The following is a 24361-nucleotide window of genomic DNA, read 5'->3' on the forward strand; positions in this document are numbered from 1 at the left end:
TCTCCAGAACCTCAGAAGCCCCTCACCCGTAGCCTGGAAACGAGATTACCTGGGGTCCCACTGATCTCCACATCCCCCTAACCTGTTGTAAGCCCCCATTTACGGTTTCCTGTCCACCTCCTGAGCCATCGCCCGGAAACCAATGCAGGTAACAAAACTCCTGGGTCGGAAAAGCTGTCTTTCAAAACCTCTCTCCAGGAGCGACGGTGACATCAGCACTGATCCACCGTGCTGAAGACATGGACCCTTGGATGATGGGGCGAGAAGGGGCCTCCCCACAGTCATCCCCCCAGGGTAACCATGAGAAAAACACCAGGCCGACTCCAGCCCAGCCGGGGACAAGCTACATGACGTGTGGCCAGGGCTCCTCAGCACTGTCACGGTCATCAGAGACTAGCAAGTCCCCGAAACCATCTCAGCCCGAGGTGCCTAAGGAGACAGGGTGAGTAAATGTAATGTGGGACCGGGGACAGGAAAAGGACATCAGGGAAAAACTGAGGAGTCTGAACGACGCACGGACTTTAGTCAATAATAACGTCAGCACTGGTTCCCTAACTAACAAACGTATCACACACACACGTCGTATGTGAAAAACGGGAGAAATTGTGAGGGCCTCACGGCAGCTCTTTGTAGTACCTTTGTGATTTCCCGCACATCTCAAACTGGGTCTGAAAGGTAAAATTAAAGTGCAAAAACGAGCAAATAAACAAACAGTCGCCCCTTGTTACCCACAGGGGGACTGGGTCCAGGCCCCCCACAGAAACCTAACCCCCTGGCTGCTCCAGTTCCGCACGTAAAATGGCGCAGTATTTGCACGTGGCCTCCGCACATGCTCCCGCACGCTGTAAGTCAGCTCTAGGCTGTTTGTAACACCCCACATGATGCAAATGGTATGCAAATAGGTGTCATACTATTGTTTACAGCATGACAAGAAAAGCCTGCACATGTTCAGCACGAGTGTGAGGGCCGAGCGACACGGCACACACACATCAGCAACGGCGTCACTTTGCCCCCAGTACTTTCTATCCACTATTGATTGGATCCCCGGGTGCAGAACGCGCGGACACGCAGGGCCAATGGTACCTCTCGGAATGATTTCCTGCTGGGATCAAGCCCTTGCAATCAGGCAGCTGAGAGCTGGTGCGCAGGGGCTCAGGGCCGTCACCAGCGCTGCCCCAGCTGGGGAAGGAAGGGGACGAAGCAGGGACTGGGACCCAGACTCAGAGCACACTGAGAAGGCCCTTCACAAAAGGGTTTCTGGGGTCTAACTGGACCAGATGGGTTGTGCCCCGATCTCTAGTAAAGGCTGATTCTGGCATGTTCTGGGCCTGTTTAGTCCCGGGGTTGGCACGTCGCCCTCTTTTTGCAGTCTCGGGGTCTCTGGGTAAAGGTTGTCCCAAGGCCAGGCTCGGGTCACTCAGACTCAAGTCTTTATTGTTTTTGTCTGAGAGAAGCTGGCTGGTCTGCCTGGGGACAGGGAAAAGCAGAGCAGGGGCAGATCTGCAATGTCCACAGCATGTCCTCAGGTCACCCCAACAGTTCTGTCCAATCTTCTGGAATGTTCTAGGGGAATACTGCTGAGTCCTAATGGGAAGCTCTCCCGGTCTCCAGATTCCTGAGTGCAGGCCGTGAAGACTGCCCCACAGCCCTGCCCCCCATGTCGGGCCTCCGTGAACTGTGGGAACCTCTTCCAACAGCAGCAGGGCGACCAAGGGCTGCATCCTGTGGGGACAGGGCACCCATGAAAACTTCCCAAATTGGCTTTCTCTGTGGTCCCAGAATCTGCTCAAACATGACTTAAACAGAAGCCCCCAGCCTGGTTTTCCAAGTCACCGTGGGGCTGGCCTGCCTCTGTGACATCAGAGGCAGGCAAACATTACTACAAGGAAAACAACGTTTAAATAAAAAGGAAAAAGAGATTCTTCTGTTTTGTATTAAAATATTTTATATTAATCATTCAAACTTAATTTTTATACAATGAATGCATACATCGCAGGTGTCTGTCTCGGGTTGGGGAGGCGGCAGGCTGGGTGCGCCCTGGCACTGGTACCGAAGCAGCTATGAGCAGAGGATGGAAGGCCAGGAGATGCCGCACGCTCCCTCTGCTCCTTCCAGGTGGGGCACTGTCACCAGACAGGGATGTCACAGTGGAGAGGTGGTGGAGGTGGCGGTGGCCTGTGCCTTTCCAGGCCTCTCTGCAGGGTGAGTCACATTTCCTCACCTGGGATGAGCCACCCAGAGCCTGAGGCCCTCTGACCAGCGAGTCCTTGACCTCAGAGTGGCTGTCACATGTCACAACGTGAAACGGGGACCACTGAGTGTGTATGTGTGTATATACAGACTTCGGAGTTTTCTCCTTTTGGAAACCCGCCCCCATGGCGGTCCTGCCCCTGCGCACGTGCTCGGTGGCCCTCGCCTAGGCGGCGGGCATGTCGGCCTTGCTGAGAGCAATGGCCAGCTCCAGGTCCTCCTGCTCCTGCCGCCGCAGCCGCGCCAGCCTCTCCTGCTCCGCCTTCTCACTTTCCCGCTTGGCCCATGCCAGCTGCTGCTCCTCATTGCCAAACTGCAAAGGAAAAAGGAAGGTTGGGTTACATGGCCTGGGAGCTGCAGCCACCCACTGAGGGGGAGGTATGGGGGGGGGGGCAGGGGCGGGGACCTGGACAAGTCCTGTCAAAGGCAGGCAGGGCACAGGGAGCTGCACGTAATGCTGGGATGCACGGTGGCCAGGGTGAAAAACCAGAAAAAGCCAGAAGCCTGTATCTTGGTTGGGGGTGGGGTGGGGACATGCACGCCCCAGACCTGACACCCAGTCTGGGAGGGGTCACATGCATGGAAAAGCAGGGCTGAGTCTGACCTTAACCACCACCTTGGACCTCAGAGAAACTAGCCACCTGTCCCCTGCAGCAAGCTGAAGAAGGTAACACGACACAACAGCATGGGGCACTGAGAGAACCCCGGTGTCCCCCAGGGCTGAGTCTATGTGGCCACGTGAGCGTGGTGGAAGCCCCAGCTCGGCCTCCTCTCAGGATTGGCGGGGCGTGTGAAAGCAGCTAGGGGCAGAGGTCAGCTAAACTCTGAGGAGCTAGGATGGCGCCCCCATAAGGCCTGGGGCCTTGATGGCAGGCTGCTGACGCTGGTGGGTGACAGGTGCTGGGACTGTAGAGCAGGGCTGGAACAGATCTCCAATCCCAAATGTGTAAAGGGGTCTGGAGGCCAAAACTATGGGATAAGTCTTGAAATGCAGCGTCTCCTCCAGCCCAGCCTCGCTCCAGCTCGCTCCGGATGTGCCCTGGCATTTACGCTGCCATTCAGTCCATGCGGTGTTCACTGTCGGGGTCCTTCTCCGAAAGGTTCAATATTTTTAAAAATTATTTTTTCAAACAAGGGAGAAAATGGTTTTGATCCTGAGATAGGTGATTTCAAACCACCTTCGCCTGAGGTCCCTTCGCTTTAAAGAAGGAAGAGCCAGATCTCACATGCTCTACTTCCCGCGTGGTTCCCCCAAGGTCCTCAGTCACTCCACGGCGCCTCCTGGTGGGACACCTTTGGCCCCGTGGACCCAGACATGCAAGCAAAGACGAGTCCTGTCCAGGGCCCTGGCCTCCCTCAGCCAACACCTCTGTTCTCAGCACCAAGCTCTGGGTGACAGCAGAGACAAAGAGGCAGGCTGCCCTCTGACAGGTGCGCACAGTGCAGAGACAGTCCCAGTCCAACACAGGCTGCTGTGGAGGCGCTTGTGGAGGTCCCACCTGGGCACTGGGAAAAGGAAGTGTGGCGGGGATTCACAGCTGCTTCTTCCCACACGGAGTCCACACAGTGAGTCCCAGTGACAGCCCAGCAGGTGGGGTCCTGAGACAGATGGAAACACCAAGGCCTATGATGGCAGAGCCCAAGTCCTCAGCATCCTGGACTCTCCCTGGTTCAAGGGGGAGCTGTCAGCTGTCACTGCAGGAAGATCTGGGGTACAGAAAGGTACCCCAGCCTCCAGGGTCTATCTGCAGCTCTGGGTATGGAGGGACCAAGCACCCAACCCTGGCGCTGCCAGAACTGAGGGTGGGGTGGGAGATGCTGGACTGAAATGGGCTTGTAGGCCCCATAAAGGAGCTGAGAGTTCCCCTTGGAAGCTCCCTGGGCCAGCGAGTGGGGAGATCGAGTTGGCAGTTTTGAACGTTTCATCGTTCCATGGCTGGTGTGGGAGTGAGATGGGGCCAGATGGTGGGGGAGCTGGGCAGGGAATCGGGGTGGGGTGGGTGGAGGGAGCCTAGTCTGGAGCAGAGGTGGCCTGGAGGCAGAGGTGGGGCAGCTCAGGAGGCTTCTTCCCATCTGGTCTCAGGAGTCAGCATGAAGCACTGTCCTGGGAGGAAAGGCTGAGTCTTGTTTCTTAGAGAAACTGCCCAGAAAAATGCTCGGAGGTTGAATGGGCCTCCCTGAAAACCGATCCCCGCCCCGCATGTTCCCACCACTGGTCGCAGATAAGCCCCATCACCTCCTGCACTCTGTGGGGAATTTTCCAACACCTCCACAGGAGAAAAACAAGGAAAAAACAATAAGCGCTGGTGGAAATGACTCCAGGCTGCTGCTGATGGCTGAGAGGGCACGGATCTGACGACAGGGCCCCTGGCCTCCGCCTGCCCGAAGCAGGGGTGGGTGGAGCCTGAAGAGTAATGACATGGGTTGTATGGGTCAAAGCCTGGACTCAAGGCCCGGAGGGGTCAAGTGATGGGCTGAGGGCACACCATGGTCCCTGCTCAGCCCAAGTCTCAGAACAGCCACCTGCTCAAGGGTCTACCTTTTCAAATGAAACATGCTGATAGGAACATCCCAGAAGCCTTCTGAGTGAACGGGTTCGAGGCCAGCATAGGCCCCCATGTGGAGACCTGCAGAAGCATGTGGTTTACACACACTGGAGAAGCTCCGGGGGCTGTGACAGCGATAGAAGGCTGGAGGAAGGGGTCTCTGTCTCAAACCAGCTGACAATCCTTTCCGGGCCCTGCTGGAAACACCTAGACGAGGCCATTTGCTAGTCCTCTGACCTGAAGGGGTCTGTCACACGATGGGCCAGACTCTGGGGTGCCGTGGGCAGCTCTGATCTCTTCATTGCTCTTGTGCCGTCATGGGGCTGAGATGCGGCGGGGCACGAGGGTGCTGCCCTGCCACGACTCCTGCCTGAGGGCACCTGCTCAGGGTGTTTATTGATCAGCCATTCAGAGGACTCCTCACAGGAAGCCTGGACGCCCTTCCTCACTGGGGACAGCACTTGCACCCTGAGACATCTAATGGCACTGCTACCACATCACCTGAGGGGACACTTCTGGCTTCCTCCCATCAACTCACTTATTCTGATGTTGAAATTGCATCCACCTCACTCCACAACACAAAGTTTATCCCATCGGACCTTTGCTCTGCTCTCAATGAAGACTTCCGGAAAAAAGGGCCATTTTCCTATAAATACTACTTGCTAATAAACACATTTGCCTGAGACAGAAAGGCTGGTTTTTAAAGAAATCCCAGAGAGGTTTCCCACGAACGAGCACAAGTAACCCATTGAAGGAAACTTGGGGCTCGTAAATTAAGAGGGTTCCAGGGCAGGGCGCCAAAGGGGGACTGTGTGTGTGTGTGACACTGGCGTCTGAACTCCAGCGCACAGCAAGCTGCCTCTGCACAGGTAACCACGTCTGGCGGCACTCAGAACACCCGATCTGAAAGTCCCGCTGCCAGTCTGCTGGGCAGTTAGAGACCCCTTGGTATTACTGGGGGAGCTACAATACACAAACCAGAGAAACCGACTTTGGCCTTTTTTGAGTTTGCACAAATCAAGGTCCAGTGAACCCTAAAACCACTGGCTGATGGGCTGAACCCCCAGATGCCATGAAAATGCAAGTGTTGACCATGTGTTTGGACTATGGTATGACGGGGGGGTGGGTGGGGGGACAAACCAAACCAGTTAGGTGTCCTGCCTCTCCTCCACCCCATCCGATCAGAAGGGGCCAAATCTCACTGAGTTCCAGATTTCCTCTGGAAAAACTGGGGCACCTCAAGCAGGAAAGGTGATTTTAAACAGAAAACAGGGCTCCAAACCCAAATGGGCAAAGTCAGAGTCCCTGCCTAGAAATGAGGGTGATTAAATACCCGGAGTGTTTTAAAATCAAAGTTACCAACTATTCTAGAATAATCAGGAGTGTAGAGCCAAATGACAGCTTGAAACTTTGGGTGGGTGTGTTTTTAAATGTTTTCCAAAAACCAGCCACCGGGAGGGGGGCAGAGGGGCCACAGGAAACAGATCTGTGCATTTCAGAAAGAGAACAGTCATTTCTTCAAATTGCCGTTCAAATCCACTCACCTCGCCGCCCTGCCCCAAAGTGCCTGAGTCATGCGTGAACGGCTCTATGTTTTTCATCAGCATTTAATATTTTTTTCCGCCAAAAAAACAAACGTGGTGCTATTCAAGAAACTACAGATAAAGCGGGTTTTGTTCCTGGCTTTTATTAACAATGTCTCCATTTGTACACATCCACAGTGTGCACGACCTGTCAACAAAACCGAGCTAACTGCAGCTGTAAAATATTTACAGGTCACCAAGAGCCAGGAACAGAACAGCGTCTTGGGCAGCTTCAATACGCCACAGGATAGCTGGGCGCGAGGGGGATCTGAAATGAATCAAGTGTTCATGGGGCACAGCTACGGACGGCAGAGCTTGTTTTAAGAAGGATATTCTAGGAGTCAAAGCATCTATAAATAATGCATGTCACACCTAACCAGGAAGTAAGGTACTTGGCAAATGAAAACGAAGAAAACTTTTTTTTTTTTTTAAACATGGGTGCACAACAGACAGTGAAACCAATTCTGGGAAGACAAACTCTGAGACTCTCTGAGAACGAGGTGTTGGGCACTGATGAGGGTGCTGAAAATGCCCTAAAGTGACAGCGTTTTAGAAGCTGGAATTTTTTTCACACCAAGAAACAGAGCCAGACTTACAAAATACCAGGATGAGCTTCTGAAAAGGCACCTGAATTTGTTACATGGCTTTTTGAGGATTTGGGTGTTTTTGTGTTTGTTTTTTTTGCAAAAGGGCAGAGTTTCAGAGTGGTTGTATTTCTCTTTTTGTCAGAGCTAGTAACAAAAATAAAAGTTTTTGAAAAACCAAATTGCTCTTCTTTCTGCATGCCACCTGGGTCCTTCATTTTGTAATTGCTATACCAAATGCACTAAGGTGGGACAGTTAGAACTCTTGTACAAAGACATTTTGGGGACAGCAAGACCCTAGTGTAATAACTTTAGCAATTCTGTTTTTATACTTTGGAAGTGTCTGACATCTCGGCTTCCAAAAATCAATGAACACAAGCACCTCCGGACGAGAGAAAAAACCCACAGCTGACCAGGAAAGGGGCAGGCAGGGACAGACAGATGCAGCCACCAGATTCGGCCACCATACCAGGACATGTGCCCTCATCACAGAGTATCAAAGCCACGGTGCCTTTTTATTTGAGAAACACTTTTTTTTTTTCCTTACAGAAAGCAGCAGAACAGAATAAATAACATGAGCGATGGCATGAAGTACCAGGAGATGTAAGCCAAAAACACAGCCCCAAAGAAACTGCAAGCGGAGGGGAGGAGGGGCATGGAGGTGGAGAACTCAACTTACAGAGGTGAAGTCTGCAAAGCCCAGGGAGGAGGCTTTAGAAGGCTTAGCTGAAGAGGAGGGAGCAAATGGATCTTTTCCACTAAACGGGTCCCCAAACCCCCTTTTGTTTTGGAACGGGTCGCTGCTGTCAGCCCCGAGTGGCTGGAATGGATCGGGGGAGTCGGGAAAGTCTGCAGAACCGAGCTGGCTTACAGGTGTACTTTTACCTGGAAAGTTTAGGAGAAAGAAAAAAAGGAGAAAAAAAAAAAAAAAAGAAATGCAAGTTACTGACCACAGACAGAACAGAGTCCTGACTGAGGAGGCTGGGGGGTAAGCGCCCACTGGGACATCTTTTCCCCTTTTTGGAAAGATCTGGAATGCCACTCATGGGACGAGCCCAAAGGGTGGGGGAATGGCTGGTCTCTTGCTCTATCCAAGGTTAACAGTTTGTGGGTGATACCAGAAAACCACGTCAGACGATCCCCTTCCCTCCCCACCCACAGCAGTTAAAATGTATAGTCCTTGAAAAGTTTGCACACGGGAATGTTCCAAAGTGATTCATTTCAGTGCGGCAACATTTACTATCACGCTGAGTAAAAACAAAAACAATCATGGCCGAGCACAAAAACACATGGCAAGCTTCCAACAACAAAAAGGTGCGGGGTGTTTACAATGAAGGGGGGACTCACTCCACACTTCGGTGTAGCTGTGAGGGTCTGGAGACAGCTCGCCCTCACCAGACAGACACCACCCCTGCCCACCCCTCCAGCCGTGCTGCCCTGGGGTGTAAATTGTTTTTCAGCTCCTGCTCCTGTCCCGTTGGTACTGGTGACTCTAAAGGACAGGGTTTGGATCTTTCTGAGCTCTTGCCAAGAGAATGGTTCTAGGATACCTGGATCCCAGCAAGGGCGAACCCAACAGGGCCGAGAGAGAGGTGTTTAGCACTAGAGGGAAATAAGGTTGTGAGACAGTGGCTGGGGGGGGGGGGGGGGGCGGTGCGGCTTAAGGACAGGTGGCTTCTGCCAACAAGTCCTGCCATCCTGCCAGAAAGTTCAATGAGGAATCGGACGCCTCTCCATGCCCGTTTGGCAACGGGAGACTCCAGGATTTGCCAGATCTGTGGGCCAGGTTATTGCAAATAGCAGGAACACAATGCACAAAGCTTTATTCAACAGTGGGGCGCATGCACCTCACCCTGCACCATGACAAAGGCCCCTACAGCTCACACTGGACTCTGCCTGATCTCACCCCGACAGCTCTCCAGGGCCCAAGCAGCACCTCCTTCTCCCTGAACCCCCCAATGCCAGTGAGCTGTGCCAATGTGCTCACAGTCCCCTGTGCTGCTTTCATCTACAACAGAGCTGGGCACTTGGGACGCAGAACGTTAAGGCCTGCAAGGCTGAAAATATTGATTATCTGGCCTTTTACCAAAAAAACTGTGCATCCCCCCTGGCATGGAGAAGATGTTTAGCCCTGATGCCTGGCAGGCAGTAAGCAAGCCTCATGTGATCAGGCCCTTCTGAGAGACTGAGGGATGCTCCAGGCCCCTGGGTTGGAGCCAGGCCAGTGCAGCTCCACCGTCTGGAAGTCAGACCTGCTGGGCACCCTGCTATCCCCCAAAGGAAACTGAGGACCCCAACTGCAGCCCTGCTCTGCCAGAGGTGCTCAGGCACACGTAGGCATCCTCCCCTTAGGCCACTCCCCAGGACCCCCAACCAGTGTCTGCAGAGTTCCCTGTCCCCGCTCCCATCTAGGCTCCTCCCACCCTCTGCACTCCTTCCTCACTGCAGAGCAGTGCCACATGTGAGGATGGCAGGTGTCACCCCCAGGAGAGGATACACAGAAGGCCCTCTTGTGGGGTGGCTGGCTCAGAAGTCCTAAAGCCCCAAAGAACTGCCTTGGTGAAAGTGCCAAAGCCCAAGTGGTGGCACCATCACTTGGCTTTGTCATCACTTGGCACCGTCATCAGCTTGATGACGGCTAGACAAAAGCGTTCTCATGCAAAGCACGCTGGGAGGTTTTGTGTGTGTGCGTGCATGCGTGTCCTGGAGAACCTACAGCCACTACTGGGCCCCTCTCACCTGTATACCAGCTCTCACCTGTATACTGTGCCAGTGTGAGTGAGGACCCCCAAGCCCACAGGCAGGGGTGCCCTCTGTGGGCCCAGAGGGATGTGGACACAGGCTTGGGTCCCAGAGGAGACAAATGCTGATCTCGTGGCCTGGCCACCCCTGATCTCCCTTCCATAGCCACTTCCACTGTCCTGACTGCCCTGCGCCACCCAGCTCGGCTAGTCTCTCTCTCACCTCTCCATGGCTCAGTCCTCCCCTGCAGGCTCCACCATTGCTCTGGCCACCTTCCATGACACTGATTTCTGTGCTGGTCCAGCCTCCAGCACACCCAAGGGTCCCCCAGGGTCAGTTCCATGTGAGTGGTGGAGCTCAGCAAACTTCGGGTCTCAGTAAATCCTGCTCTATCCCTGGGGCCGGACAGCCAGCCTCCGGGGTACACATGGGCCAGACTCCACCACACAGGCTCCGCGGGACCCTCCGAGGAACTCAAGGCCCTTTGGGGCAACAGCTCTGAGGATCGAGGAGGATATAAAGGGGATCTGGCCTCCCTGCTTTGCAAGAAAGAGCAACAGTCACTGCTGCACTCTCAGGCTAATTTTTTACCGAAAGCTAAAATGATCATGGACCAAACAGAATTCTAACAGAGGAAAAAGTAGGACATTGCTAGAGACAGGATGAGAGCCCCAGGGCAGGGCACAGCCCCTGGTCCCAGCAGCAAGTCCAGCAGGCAGCTGATCACAAAGGCCAGATGCCTGAGTGGACTGAAGAGGTCAGCCAACCCAGCCAGGAGTCTGAGTGGTCAAGTCCATCACTCACTTCTGTGTTTTCCTTCTTTTCAATTAAGAACTTTCTCCCCAGTTTGGTTTTTGTTTTTGTTGTTGTTTTTTTTTTTTAATTGCATTGGTGGTAGGGTGGGAGGGGTAGGGAGTGGTATTAAAGAATCCAGCCTGCTGGCGTTTGAAACTGAGGTTTCTGACGAGCAAAGAGATAATGGGGAGATGAAAAGCATCATTCACATCGAGAATTGCCCATGCCCGGTTTTGCTGTTGCTGAGACCGTTGTTATTTAGAAATCATGACTGTGTTAACATGAAACCAGGGCACATCAACTGCTCTTGTTTTCAGAAGGGGAAAAAAAACAACGGTTTTTTCTCGGTTGTCTGTTTTTGTGCTTCAGCATAAGGATGAATTATTATTGTATAGGACGCTTGCAAAATCGGGGGGTGTTCGCAGTTTGGTTGACACTCTGCTTGTGACCAGAGGCGTTCTTCGGAGGATGCACGGCAGGACAGCCCAGAGTCCAAACTTCCCTCTCTGCATCCCCACTATTTTTAGCCACTGTACTTTTAAAACAATTCTGGGTCTGGTTCCTGCTTTTAGGTAACCACTTCTGCTAACTCCTTAATTGTTTTTCTGATTTTCTGAGGTGTGTAGCTTATCTCAAACGTGACAGAGTAACTTTAATTTGCTTCCACATCCCTGAGCAAACTCACTACGTAGTTTTTATGCCTTTTTACGGTTCCAGGTACCACGAGGAAGGGTCCATGACCGAGGCATGTTTCAGAGAACAAAAATCTTCTGAAAACTGGTATAAAAGCTACCCAGGACGATGCCTGGCACGCATGGTTTGGTGTCACATTCCTAGATTTCTGCCCAGGGAACCACCCATCCCTCGGGGGAGCAGAGGGCGGTGACTGAAGTCAAACGAAAGAGAGACCCCCTGGGGGCTGCAAGCTGCTGACCCGGCACCCGCTGGGATTCTCCAACACTCACGGTAGTTTTCGTGAACAAGAGGAGAGGGACGCAAGATTGAAGAGAAGGCAAAATAGGGCTTATTTCAAACCGCAGCAGTTTCAACAGTTACCCAAGCGGTGCACCGAAACCGCACATAGGACTGCCTTCAGCAAAAACAATATGAACCCGATGGTTTACCACAGTGTGTGTGCTGTTAAAAAAAACTTGGTGGCCGGCTCCACCCTGATAGAAATGTCTCTAATTCTTCTATCTCTTAACTTCTCGAGGCCAGAGAGCCCCCAGAGCCAGGATCGGCCGAGTGGCCAGGACCGGCGCAGTGACTGCAGAGTGAGCTGCTGGCAGCAAAACTTGTGGGTCTGCTTTTCCCAACATGCTTTTCAGGAAACCCTGGCCAGGAAGGGCCCCTGAGAGCCGGGGCATGGAAAAACAACGGAACACAAGTACACACGCCCCCACCAAGCTTCAAAAACATGTGAGCACTGAGAACTCTGAAAGAAGGCATGCTCTCTTCTTCGAAATTTTTAACTGAGGAGGAGAGTGAGAGGTTTTGGATGATTTAGGGTCTCAACAAATCTGATTAATAAAAATATCACAAATACACGTGAGAGTGAATGAGTATAGTCATTCCAACCAGACACTTACTTGCTGGGTTCTATTTATAAAATTCAGGACGGGAGTTGAAATATGCAGTTCTGTAGATGAGAGATAAAAACAAAAACAACAGAACGAAATAAAAAAATAAAAAACAAAGGTCCGTGGTCAGGACGGCTGCCCCACCTCAGCTCTCACCCACACAACAAAGCACGTTCTCACTGCTGCTGTGTGCGCCTGCCTGGGATGTCCACTCCGCCATCACTCGCCCTACACAACACGGGACACCACACAACTGCCACACGTCCTACACAAGCCGGGAGTCCCCCACGACTTGTCACCCATCCCACAGGGGACCCTCACAGAACTGTCACGCATCCTGTACAACAAGGGACGCCCGCACAACCACCAGGCTTCTCAGAGTCACCCTACCCTGGGGGCTGTGGCTGGGGAGGGGTGGGATAGGAAGAGAACCAGGCTGTCCAGAGCACCCTTCGAATGCATGATCACTTAGAGAACTTTTTACTGGCAAAGACTGCTTTTCACCCACACGCATGCATGTTGCCTCTGGCTCCCACGACGGGGGCCATGGAGGGCGAGGACACACAGGACCGTCCCACCGGCCTGCGGGCGAGGAGTCCTGCAGACACAGCCCTGCGCTCACTGCTGCACATTCGAGGAGAAGGCGAGCGGCAGATCAAAGCCGTGCCAAGTAGCACAGCCCTGCAGATAAAATCTGAGGTCCCACCATCAGAGCATTGAGATTTTCCACTAAAAATATTTACCAAATTTTAAGAAAATCTGCTTAATGCATTGAAGGGAACAGGATGAGGTTTGGTTCTGAATTGTTGAGAAAAGCTGAACAAATATTTACTATTATCTACCAGGCTCCCCCACAACTGGTGTTTCCCATCCTCTGGGAGGCATCTGGGGTGCTCAGAGGCCATGGAAATCTCACTGGGTGAGAAGCCCGGTAGGTGTGGGGTCACCAGTGTCAGAGGGAAAAGGGAAAAATGGGGCAAAGTAGCCATACTCCAGGTCCTCCAAAGACAAATACCCTTTGGAGTGAGAACTACGGTTTTCGAGGTTTCCAGGGAAGGCTACTATTTATAAGAAACGCGGCACAGGCTACATTAGTTCTGTAGCAACAACGGGGAGGGGGCTACGTGACTCACAAATGAATCGACAGATCCCAACTCAGTCTTCACAACAAAAAGAGTACAGACTGCAGGTGTCACAGTTCTGCTTTTTGAAATAGCATATCTGTTCTTTGATATGCACCTTCGACACACTCTACCAGCCTGCCTGCACCCTCTGGGGCCTCAGGTGCCTTGGGGACATGGGGACACACTAGCTGCACCAGGTGGCGGGGCCCTGGGTCTGCACCACAAGGGCCACTGCCTTTGTTCCTCCCTCAGAGGCACGCTGACGCCGCCAGAATGCCGCTTCTGCTCGGGCAGAGAGGCGCTGTGCCCACATTTAAGAAAATCACCAGGGTGCCACGCGGCAGGTCTGGAAGCAGTAAGAAGGCATGTGTGCACTACGGGGCAAAGTAAAGAGCCTGTCGGGAACGTCCTCCTGCTGTGGGGGCAGCTCAGGAGTCAGGAGAGCCTGTGGCAGAACGGGGGCCCCCAACTCTCACTCTCTTCATGACCCTCTCCCTCCCAATCAGTCACACACGTGCTGCTTTTCAGTTGACAACAGTGTAAGGAGGGGGGTTCACTCAGCGCTTCCAACGTGAAAAAAACAAGAAAAAATGAGCAACCAGCTCACTCCATTGATAAAAGCAGGAGCAGCACAGGGAGCAGCTTCCTGGCCCCTCACTTTGCTGTAGCTGGAACCAAGGAGCTGGGGGAGGGAGGGCGGCCGGTACACAAGGCACCACAGTGTTTGGGGAGAGGCCAAGGGCAGGGCAGTGGCTCCTGTCTGTTCATCCTCAGGCTCAGATACAGGATGAGAGTTTAGGCTCTCTGCCCCCCACCCTAAGACTCCCCCAGGATCCCGGAGGGCTGAGCCAGCTGTGCCCTGACTTCCATGCTCCAGGACCCCAAGCCTGGGCATTTGTACCACACTGAACAACAGGTGACTACTGTGTCACTCGACTCCCACTCAATCCGCCCTTCTGGGCGCAGGAGGGTGGGTGTGTGCTAAGATAGGCAAATGCTGCTATTTTCAAACTCAGCCAGCTTTGCAGAACAGAAATTCACCCAAAGAACAGCCCATCTCCAGGCACTTTACTTGTAAGAGGCTGAGAGTAAAATGACATTTCTCCCTCTGCCATAAGCAGGGTCCCACCAGCTCTTGAGCACTTTCTCAGGGGTCACACCCAGCCTGACACAGACCCCGCCAGTGGGCAGGAAAGGTGGCTCCAAAGGCTGGCCAACAGTGCCAAAATTTTCCAGGCTTCTAGAGCTGGCAGTGAACCACTCGTCCCATTCTAGGACTTCACAGGTACCCACTGATTATCTCTTTGAAATCATCGTGGGAACGGAATTAAAGTAGTTAAGTTCAAGGCTGAGGTGCTAACCGCACGGCTCAACTGGAGAAGCCATTTTAAAAGTGGATCTTGTGTGGTAAACATGAGGTCAGGACCCATGTGGGTGAAGGACGACCACCCTGGGTTCGCCTTGTCCTGGCCTCTCAGAGCGCGGGGAGAGAGCTGAGCACGCACCCGGCTGGTGCCGGTCAGGTGCTTGGGGCTTCCTCCGTGACCACGTCCTGCCTTGGCAGCCCCCCTGGGATTGCTAAGGTGACCACCAAGCAGGCGGGCTGGCCCAAGGGTGGGTGGCAACCAGAAAACTACCCCCCAAAAACCCTCCCAGCCAGCCACCCTGTGTGGACTGATGTTCTCAGGAAAAAATGATTTTTTTCTTTCTTTTTCTTTTTTTTGAGAATTGTCTGAATCACACAGGACGCAGGTTAAATAGTATCTTGTTTGCCTACGTTCATCACAAGGATTATGGGAAGTGGGAAAGGAGCAAGAAGACCTCGTTAAGTGTGTGCATGGTTTTATTCTGGGGGTGAAAAGGCCATTAGCAGTAATAAAAGGCCAATTAAATTGTGGAGAGGTTAAAGGTGACTGGCTGGTTAGTGGTGAAGGCGTGCTAGCTGGTGTCACCGGGTGCTGCAGGAACCGCAAAGCAGGGCTGCACTTGCAGGAAGTGGCAAGGGTGGGGCTGGGCACAGGGTCCCACTATCTGTCGCTGTGCGGCAGGAGGCCCAATCACTGACACCCACACAGCCATTTCCTGCACTTGAAAAAAAATCTGTTTCTCCCTTTGCAAATCAACAACTTTTACCTAGAAACTCTTCAGCAGTGAGTTCTGACTGATCTCGATCTCTGCCCGTTGCAGAAAATACACACTGTTTACCTGGGGAGGTGCGTGCACAGACTCCAACCGACAGGTTTCGGAGCTGTCTGATTTGCATCTGCCTGGAAGAAACCAATTCTCTCAACCCCAAACAGACACCTGCTGGTTACTCAATAGCTTGACAGACCTTTCTAGAAAAGGCCTTCAGGCACAGAGAATTCAGTGCCAAAGCCCTGTGAGAGCCCCAAAGGGTGACATGATGGTCCCCAAGGGTGTACTTTCTGGCTGGGGTCAGGAGAGCATTGAGGATTTCAGGTTGACAGTATGACACCAGATCTCTCTCCTGGGAACTTCGGCAAGGCTCCCAGGTACAGGGTCCCCCTGCCGTGACTGCATAGGCTGACATCTAAGTATGTGTTTTTATCGCATGTCAAACTGCAATCAGGCTAAAAAGAACAAATGAAAAACAATTACCCTGGAATGGGAACACTGCAGCTGCTAGTGCATGCAAAACACCATGCATGACTCAGGCCCAAACGTGCACTTGGTCCTGTACAAGCGGCAATGCTTAGCTTTGCCAGAGAAGCCCCTGGAGCCCTCTTTGTAGTTCAGCTAACCACGCTCTGACTTTATTCAGCTGCAAAAAGGTCTTGCTAACCTGTAGCCTGGTGGGGAGAAAGGATCCCTAATAAACCCTGTGCACATACAGCGCACCCCCGGTCTCTCCCGGTTAAAGAGGCCTACAGAAGGGGGATCCCCTGTCCCGGTCCTGTACCCAGGGTGATACGCGTCACACGTCACACTGTGGTTGATCACTGTGCCAGTACTCTACCCGCACGGGCACTTGCTCGGCCAGAGTTGGTCCTGTGCTCAGGCAGGAAAACTGAGGCTCAGCAAGGTAAAGACACTTGCCCCAAGCCCCTGAGCGAGATGAACAGCAGGGCCACAACACGAACCCAGGGCTTCCCTCCAACACCTGTCCAGAAACCAACCCGATCCAGCCGGCTCCCTGGGACCTAGCAGCACAGGCAGCTCAGCGGCTAAGGAGAACAGCATCAGATTAGCCTGTCCGTGTGGCACCAACTCCAGGTGCAGAGAACCGGCAGGCAGTAGGAACCTCTGTGCCTCCTGGACAAGCCAGCCCCAGGCGGGAAAGCGGCGACCTCAGACCCATGTCACGTGCAGGGCAGTGAGGTTTGGAAGAGCAGGTGTCACCTTGGCTTCTGTAAGTGCAGGTATGAAGGTGTGTTTGGTTTGGAAGAAAAACCACCATCACTGGGCAGTCTAGACTGTCCATCTTCCTGGGTCCACAGGGCCACAGCTCAACCACCAGGGCCACAGAGCCCTGGAGCAGGGTGCCCACTGCACCTCCTCCCCACGGAGCCATGCTGGGATCACCCCTCCACCCTGCCACGCGTCAGGAAGGCCCTTGAGTGCGATTACACCCACACTGCATTCCCAGGTGAAGGCGGCCACCCCTTCTGTTGGTCACGTGGCCTTGCCAAGCAAGAAAGGGTCCAGTCAGTGAGAAGAGCAGAAAAGCACATTCCAGTCTCTTACTTTCAACCTGCTGGATTCTACTTTTCTTTAGAAACAAAACCCAAAAAACCCCCAACACTCGGACCTAAGCAACCAAGAGAACAAGAGGGGCTCCCGGTGTTTCCATAATGAATGCTTCAAGCAGGACTTCCCCCTCCACTCATCCGCCGACCTGTGAAAACCAGGGAACTACCAGGCTGCTCCTGGTTTAAGCAACCTTGTTCCTTGTTCCACTGGTGTGCAGTTGGGACTTAACTCCCTCGACCAGAAAAGCAGCAAGGGCCAGACACCTTCCTCTGCATCCCCAAATTGCCAGACATTTGCCCCAAAATGCAGCTCATAAGAAAGTCAACTGCTGGGTTGATGTCGAGTTCCACAGCTAGTGTTAGAGGTTAGTAGGCAATCACAGCAAAACGCCAGTGGAAGCACTCAAATACAACCACCACAGGAATGTACCTACCACCGAGGAACGTATATAGTGCGGAGCTTCTCTGTTCAGCCATCGCTTCTAGGTAAGGGGGTCAGACAAGGCATTTAGGCCTCTACGCAGACACATCATGGCCGGTCACAGAGTAAACACTGCACATGAGCTGACGGGTTTCCAGAGCACCTTGAACCTCACAGTGTGATTCTCATCACATCTGTCTATGGGAGCGGGAGGCCCGGCAGGGGGGTAGGTCAGCAGGTCCAGGGCTGCCCTTATTGCCACCTCTATGCATGACTTTGGGTGGTCTCTCTCAGTTCCCTTTCCATTCACGGTAAATAAAGGGCATCACGATGCCTACCCTGACTCAGGTGGGTCCTGCTAGGGTCCGGAGAGGTAACAGTCAAGTGAACAGGATATCTGGGGCACCTTACAGGCCAAGGCAGAGTGCGGGTGTGGCAGCCCAAAGCCACAAACAAAGGCAGTCTCAGACCCTGGGAGATGTCCCAAGGCATAGACAGCTCTCTAAAAAGCTGAGCTCTGAAACCAGCTCCAGGGGGCTCACCATGCTCTGGTCTCTAAGTCCATGGCACACGAGTAAAAGAAGCCAAGATGGGGGAGGGGGTAGGCTCACAGACGTAGACCCAAGGGAAGGAACAGTGAGGGCAAGTTCAATGCAGAGCCAGCACTGATTCAGGGAAGGGGAGGAGGTGGGGTGAGAGTCTCCAAGGAACCCTGAGAATGAAGCTCGCACTTGCCAGCAGGGGAGGGCAGGGGCTCCTCCTCGAGGTCCAGTAACTGCTGCAATGCTCTGCGGTGCGCACCTGTGTTGTACGTACGCAAGGGTGGATGCGTGTGAATATGTGCCCCTGTGTGCACGCAGTATGTGAACATGTGCACACATATACAAGTGTGTGCTTGCACGTATGTGTGAGAACTTATGTATGTGTGTGCACTGGCTCCTATCTTTGAGACGGAGTGAGGAGGCTCGAGGCTATACCATCAGGAGGTTTTCAAGGGTCCCCTAGGAGCTGCTGCCTCTGTCTAAGGTACACGCAGCCTCTCAGAGATGGGAGGGAATTCCTCTGTTGTTTTTGCTTTCCTCCTCTGTGTTATGGTAAATGCCTTTGATGTGTGGCTGACGGAAGTGATCTCGTTATGCACCTGTTTCTGCTCACAGCTCACAGAAAATCTGTTATAAATCCACCAGGCCCATGGTCAAACTTTCTCTTGACAACTCATCCACACGTAGGGCAGACTGGGCTCTGCAGGCAGGGTGCCCGTCCTCCTGAGAGAAAGCCTTGGCCCTGATGGCAGCATTTTAAAAATAACTTGTCCTCTGTTTGTCTCTACTGCCAAGTGTATCTCATGTAGGAAGTATGGGCAGCCTGGGAACAATGACCACTTGGAACTACAGACTCAGGAGGCTGCAATGACGACACAAAGCAGAGCCCCCGGGGCTGAATGAAGGGAAGGAGTGGGCTCAGGAGGGAAGGAGAAGGAGCAGGAGGCAGGACCAAGGGAGCACCACAGTCTACAGTCAGTGTGGGTGAGACTTTGCCAGAAGACCAGGGAATGAAACATGCGTGCTGGCCAGGGTGCTAGGGACCTTGGGGTGGGATGGGTAAAGGGACTGGGCAACTGCAGTGAGTCCCTCTGCAGCTTTCGAGTCTGGTGCCTGGCCTGTGGGCCTATGACTGCCACATAGAGGCCTCACATATGACTTAAAAGTCTCCAGAATCATCAGAGGGAACCAGGGCCAAGGCTGAGTGAAACGGCAGCACCGGCCACAGCCAGGCAAGGTGGGGTCTGCAGGAAACCTCTTGCTGGAAGCCACCTACTGAGACACCAGAGTGGGAAAGGAGGAGATTCAGCCTCCTCTGTCAAGTGCAGCCAAGGAAGACCTCCTCACCTCTGACGTCCCATTGTGAGTCCTTAACCAGTCTGGAGATAATGGATCGAGGGGGCAGGCTCAGCTGCTGTCCATACCCCTGGACCACTCTAAGCCAACTTGGGAAAAGCTCAGTGGGGTGAAGAGGCCATAGGGACCACAGAGCCCCAACCACATGCTCAGCCAGGGGCTGTGTGGCACGTCTGCTGGCACCGAGGAGGGCCCTGAGCCCTGGGCTTTTGGGAGACCATCCTGGGCCCTGAACAGAGCCTGGCCCACAGGATGGGGTGGGAGGCGTGCTCCAAGCACACACCACGAGTGGACCGAGGCAACTGGGCAGAGGGGAGACCCTTTTGTTCCGTGTGCAAACCTCACAGCAAAGCTCTACTCTGGGCCCTCAGTCCCCCACTGTCCTATGACAGTGGGTGGGTGGGTGGCGGCGAGAGAAGAAAGTGTACTGACCGCTGGGCGGTTTAGGCCGTGGAGGAGCAGGTTTCTTCGGAGGCAGAGCAGGAGTGTCCTGTTTACTTTTAAAGGGGTCATCGGAGAATCCTGCCCCTCCAAAGGAGGAGGTGAAAGGACCAGAAGGTGGGGGCTGTAAGAAAGGACACGAAAGAGAGGCAAAAATAACTGTTAACATGGAGCAGCGGACACCCACCGAGCCAGTACGAGTACCAAGTGCCTGATGAGGCCCCCACCCTTGGGATTGTGCAGCTCAGCCCCCACTAGGGCCTGGGGTCTCTCACAAGCCCTCACTTTGCTCCATCCTCAATAGCTGGGGCCCCCTGGCTGTGAGGGGAACGCCAGCAAGAACACAGAGCAGGCGAGAGCAGCCCTGTCCCCCGATGGCCTCGTGTTATGAGGTGTTCCCTGCCACACACACCGTTTTGCCTGCATGGGGACATCTTTCCTGACTCCAGGGTCCCCTGAGCCTCCTGCTCACACCTCAGAGATATGCCCCACTTTCACGCCCTTCCTTCAGTAACAGGCAGCTCCAGGCAAGGGTCAGAAGCACAGCAGACCCTCTCTGTGTCCCCAGGGGCCATTGCTCACCTAGTGATTCAGGTCAGAGCCCACACTTGAACACCTGGCCCACCCCCACTCCTGTCAGCAGGGCCAAGACTGCCTCTATGGGGCTCTTATCACCTCTGACCTGGACCCTCCCCAGCCTCTGCCAGTTCTGCTCTCACCAGCAAACCGTTCCACTGCCTCAAACCCAAATCAGACCTTGTCTCCCCAGCAAAAGACCTGTGCTTGGAAGATGGGCAGGTGGGTGAGTGGGGAGATGATAGGTAGAGATGATAGGTAGGTCGGCGTATTTAAATGAAGATGACAGGTAGACAGAAATGACAGGTAGGCAGGTAGATGGTAGTGAGGGTGACAGGTAGTTGGGCAGGTAGGTAGGTGGGAGAGATGACCGGTAGGTGAGTAGGGAGGAAGATGAGTAGAGATAACAGGTACATGGGTAGGCAGGTAGCACTGCATTGCCCCAGCCCACAGGTAACCTCCAAGCACTCTTCATCCCATCCCCATCACCTAATTCTTTGGCATCATCCCTGCGGACTCCCTTTTTCCATTCCTCCTGAGACTCTCTGGTCCCCGGAACTCCTTGGACCCCATCTCCAGGCCCCTGTGCACACAGGGGGCTTAGCCCGCCTAGTCTGGTACCGGAATCCCTCTGCTTCCTCAGAGAATGGCTGGACCTCAGTGCCACTCCCAGAGCTCCCCCGACACTCCTTCCTGCCAGCTGTGTCTGTAGACGGCCCGCAGGACTCGCATCGGCACACCACGCCAACAGGCTTCCAGCCCCATCCCACCTGACTGGGTAGCCTGGAGGGCAAGCTTGAGTCGCCCCTTTCTCTAAATCTGCTGCGAGTGAGCGCAGGCGATGGGGACAATGCCAGCTGGCCAAGCCCACCACCGCAGTGACCATCGAGTGCACCCCCACCTCGAGTGCCAGCACAGCACACCTCCACTGATGGATGGGTGGCCGCAGACAGGCCGGCTCGTGTCTCATGACGGGCACCCCAGAGGAGAAGATCACTTTCTATGGGTGTGGGCACCACTTTTACTACAATAGAAAATAACTAGAAAAAAGTAGAGCAAGGAGATCTATAGCTACCATTTCACTTTCCAGTTTGTTACCCATGGTCAACTGCAGTCTGAAAATATTAAATGGAAAATTCCAGAAATAAGCAACATCTAAGTTTTAAACTGTACACCTTCCTCAGTAGCATGAGGCACCCTTCGTCGGGCGTCTCTACGCTCCAGATGCTCCCTGCAGGAAGCCCTAGCTAGCTCGCCACTCAGCAGCTGTCTCAAGTGCTTGTGCTCAAGTCAGCTTTATTTTACCTGACAACGGCCGCAAAGCACAAGAGCAGTGATGCTGGCAATTCGGATGTGACCAAGAGAAGCTGTAAGGCGCTCCCTTTACATGAAAAGGTGTGTATTTATAGGAACACATACACGATCTATAGGGTCCAGTACTATGCATGGTTTCAGACATCCACCTGAAGTCAACATGCCCCACGGCAGGGACGGATTACTGCAGTAGAAACAAAGGGAATTAGTGGAAACAGGGAAAGTCATTAACATGTTCCTCAAAGGCAAATGTGAGGAGCAGTGGGGCAGAGCAGGGTGGACTACACAGCAGGAAATGGGGGCAACAAGGGGCACTTTTAATTCTCCCCCAAGGAGGGCAGGCCTAGGGGCAGAAAACAAAGCACACTGGTGGGACTGTGTCAGATAAGCTGGACCCAGCAAATCACTGGAGGAGTGGGAAGAACGCCTGCCTCCAGCCACCATGTGCTGTGCGGCTGCCCCTCCTCCAGGGTCCAGTCACAGGGACAAGGGCTCAGCCTCCTCTGCCTCGGGTATCTCGTCACAGCCATTAGTCTCAGGTAGGGGAGAGGCTTCTGCACACTCAGCTGACCACACTGGACACCCTGTTCCTACCCCCAACATTCTGATGCCACCTGCATAGGAAACGCAGACTCTATGCTGATCTTCTCACACCATCTTCCCAACAACCTGGAGAGGGAGTCCCACTGTCAACACTTCTGTTTTACACACAGGTAAACGGAGGCACAGAGAGAAGATGCGGCCTGCCAGTCCACGGCACCTCAGTGGGGGAGTCAGGGTAGGAACCCACGACGTCCGCCTCCCGGGCCCGGGCTCCTGGGCCCTGCCCTAGGCTGCTGGCAGCCTGCGCCCCCATGGTAGGTTTCAGACCACATTCTGGGCAGAGTGTCCCTGTCCTCAGGCGTGAAGGAGACACATGTGGATACAGGCAAGAGGTAGAGCAGGCCAAGCCGTCAGTGGGTAGAAGGCCCTGAGAAGATGCGAATCTGCATCTCCCCCAGGTTCATTTCTCTCCCAAGACCACTCTAGCTCCGGGCCTGTGGGGCTGCCAGGGCTGCGGCAGGGCACGGAGGGCCCTCCTCCACGGCTGTTGCTCTCCTCTCCCAGGCTCTATGGTCACTAGTTCTTTTAGATAAGAAAGTCAGGGAGTCTGTTGGCAAAAGCTGCTGCTCAAGTTTTTGGAACGTCTACCTGGACAGGCTACAGAACGAGGTGTCGGGGTGGAGTCTGGAAGCCCAGCCCTACCACCTACTAACAGCCTCAGGCCTCAGTCACCTCATCTGAGAAGATGACAACAATGACGGACCCTAACTCACAGGGCTGCAGCCAAAACACAAGGTCGTGTATCTATCACTTCAACTGGCTCTCAGACAAAATCAGCACAAAGACAGCATGGTTATTATCATGCCAAAGATGTGGATGTGATGAGAATGCTTTCAGATGCCACAGAATCTGCAAACAGCCCATCAGCTCCTGACACTTTGTCTGCTGCTCCCTGTTATCCACACAGTCTTTCCCGGGGGAGGCAGCCTGAGAGAACTAGGGTGCAGTGGTGACCTGAAGCTTAGCTTTAAAACAGGTGGTTTAGGGTCTGCTGTCTGGGAAAGAACAATGGGGTAGGGGCAGAGGAGACTGAGAGAGAGGGAACACTGGTGCTTTTGCCTCTGTCAGTCATAGAATGTGCCCCAGCCTGGAGCTCCCACACTTCCACCACAACCTGAGACAGGTGGGCAGGCATCGAGACCATTCCCCGAACAGAGAGGCAGCATGACTAGCCCTGAGGCCCCCAGGTGGACCCCACTCATGGTCCCAAGTACTGGTAGTGTCTCAGTTCTGGGGAAACGGTGCAAAGGGACACCTGAAGCCCTCCGGACAGACCCCCCCATCTCTGAGTGCAGAGCCCCCTGGTCCACTTGGCCCGTGTGCTGCAATGACTCTCCTGGCTGGAGCTGCCACAGGCCAGGCCGACTCTCTGCTCCGCTGGTGCACACACACAGAGCCCGGCGGCTCGCTCCCATGTGGAAGGGTTCTGACAGTAAATGCCTGGGATGTCCACACCAGCAAGTTGTATCACTTCTAACACGGAAAAGCCTGTGTCATTTCCGAATCCCAATTTTCACAACTTCAAGTTTCCCAAGAAGCCTCCTTTGGAACCTGACTGTTCCCTCTCCGGCTGTGACTTCAGGGAAAGTCACTATTTTTAGAAGGGTTTCAGTAAGCCGGTAGCAGCTCTCTGGACTGACCCACACCCACAGTGAAGTGGCTCAAAAAAGACAGGAAAGCTACTATGAGAAAAGCAGCTCTAAAAAAATGTATTTGGAGAAGAAAAAAAAAGCCCTAAATAGAAATACCTAGTAAAAAAAGAAAGAAAAACTGAAAACAGGCTCACAACCAGCCAAGTATTTCATAGATGGCCTTTTTGCAGAAGAGAGGGATGAAATAATTAAGCTGGGGTTTGTTTTTATTCTCAGATGTTCCCTGAAATCTATTCAGGGAATTTGTTTTGAAAGCAAGGCAACATAAGCTTGATACTGTCCAGAAAACTCTCTTTGGGTCTGGGGGCCCTCAGCTAGGAAAGCCAGCCCAGAGGAGCTCCCACAGGAATCGCCTGGAAGCACACACCTGGCTGCCACTTTCCTGTAGCCACGCAGAGGGTGGACAACCCTGCTCACATGGGGGAAAGCGATGTAAAAAAACACAAGAAGTAAAAAAAAAAAAAAAACCCAGAAAAAACACACACCTCTCATCACTTTACTTTCGTTTCCCTCAGCATTTTATTTATATACATGATGTTCTT

At 53.4% G+C, this 24361-nt stretch overlaps 1 protein-coding gene across 8 annotated transcripts in view; it reads right to left on the bottom strand.

Moving 5' to 3' along the window:
- Positions 1 to 1947: 1947 nt before the first annotated feature.
- The window catches only part of EPS15L1 (epidermal growth factor receptor pathway substrate 15 like 1), a 92554-nt gene continuing 70140 nt past the window's right edge, over positions 1948 to 24361 (bottom strand). For 2 of the 8 annotated variants that reach the window (XM_071219218.1, XM_053910352.1), the window contains exons 22-24: positions 19666 to 19798; positions 7643 to 7848; positions 1949 to 2563 (exon numbers count right to left, since the gene is read on the bottom strand). In XM_071219218.1, the coding sequence (XP_071075319.1) occupies positions 2417 to 2563; positions 7643 to 7848; positions 19666 to 19798 (486 nt within the window). In that variant the 3' untranslated portion in view covers positions 1949 to 2416. Of the gene's footprint in view, positions 2564 to 7642; positions 7849 to 17348; positions 17397 to 19665; positions 19799 to 24361 lie in introns of those variants that run through there. The other 6 variants (XM_053910356.2, XM_053910353.2, XM_053910351.1 and 3 more) reach the window with 5 other exon arrangements.

This window comes from Desmodus rotundus, chromosome 9, assembly GCF_022682495.2.
Source record: "Desmodus rotundus isolate HL8 chromosome 9, HLdesRot8A.1, whole genome shotgun sequence".
NCBI classification, from domain to species: domain Eukaryota; kingdom Metazoa; phylum Chordata; class Mammalia; order Chiroptera; family Phyllostomidae; genus Desmodus; species Desmodus rotundus.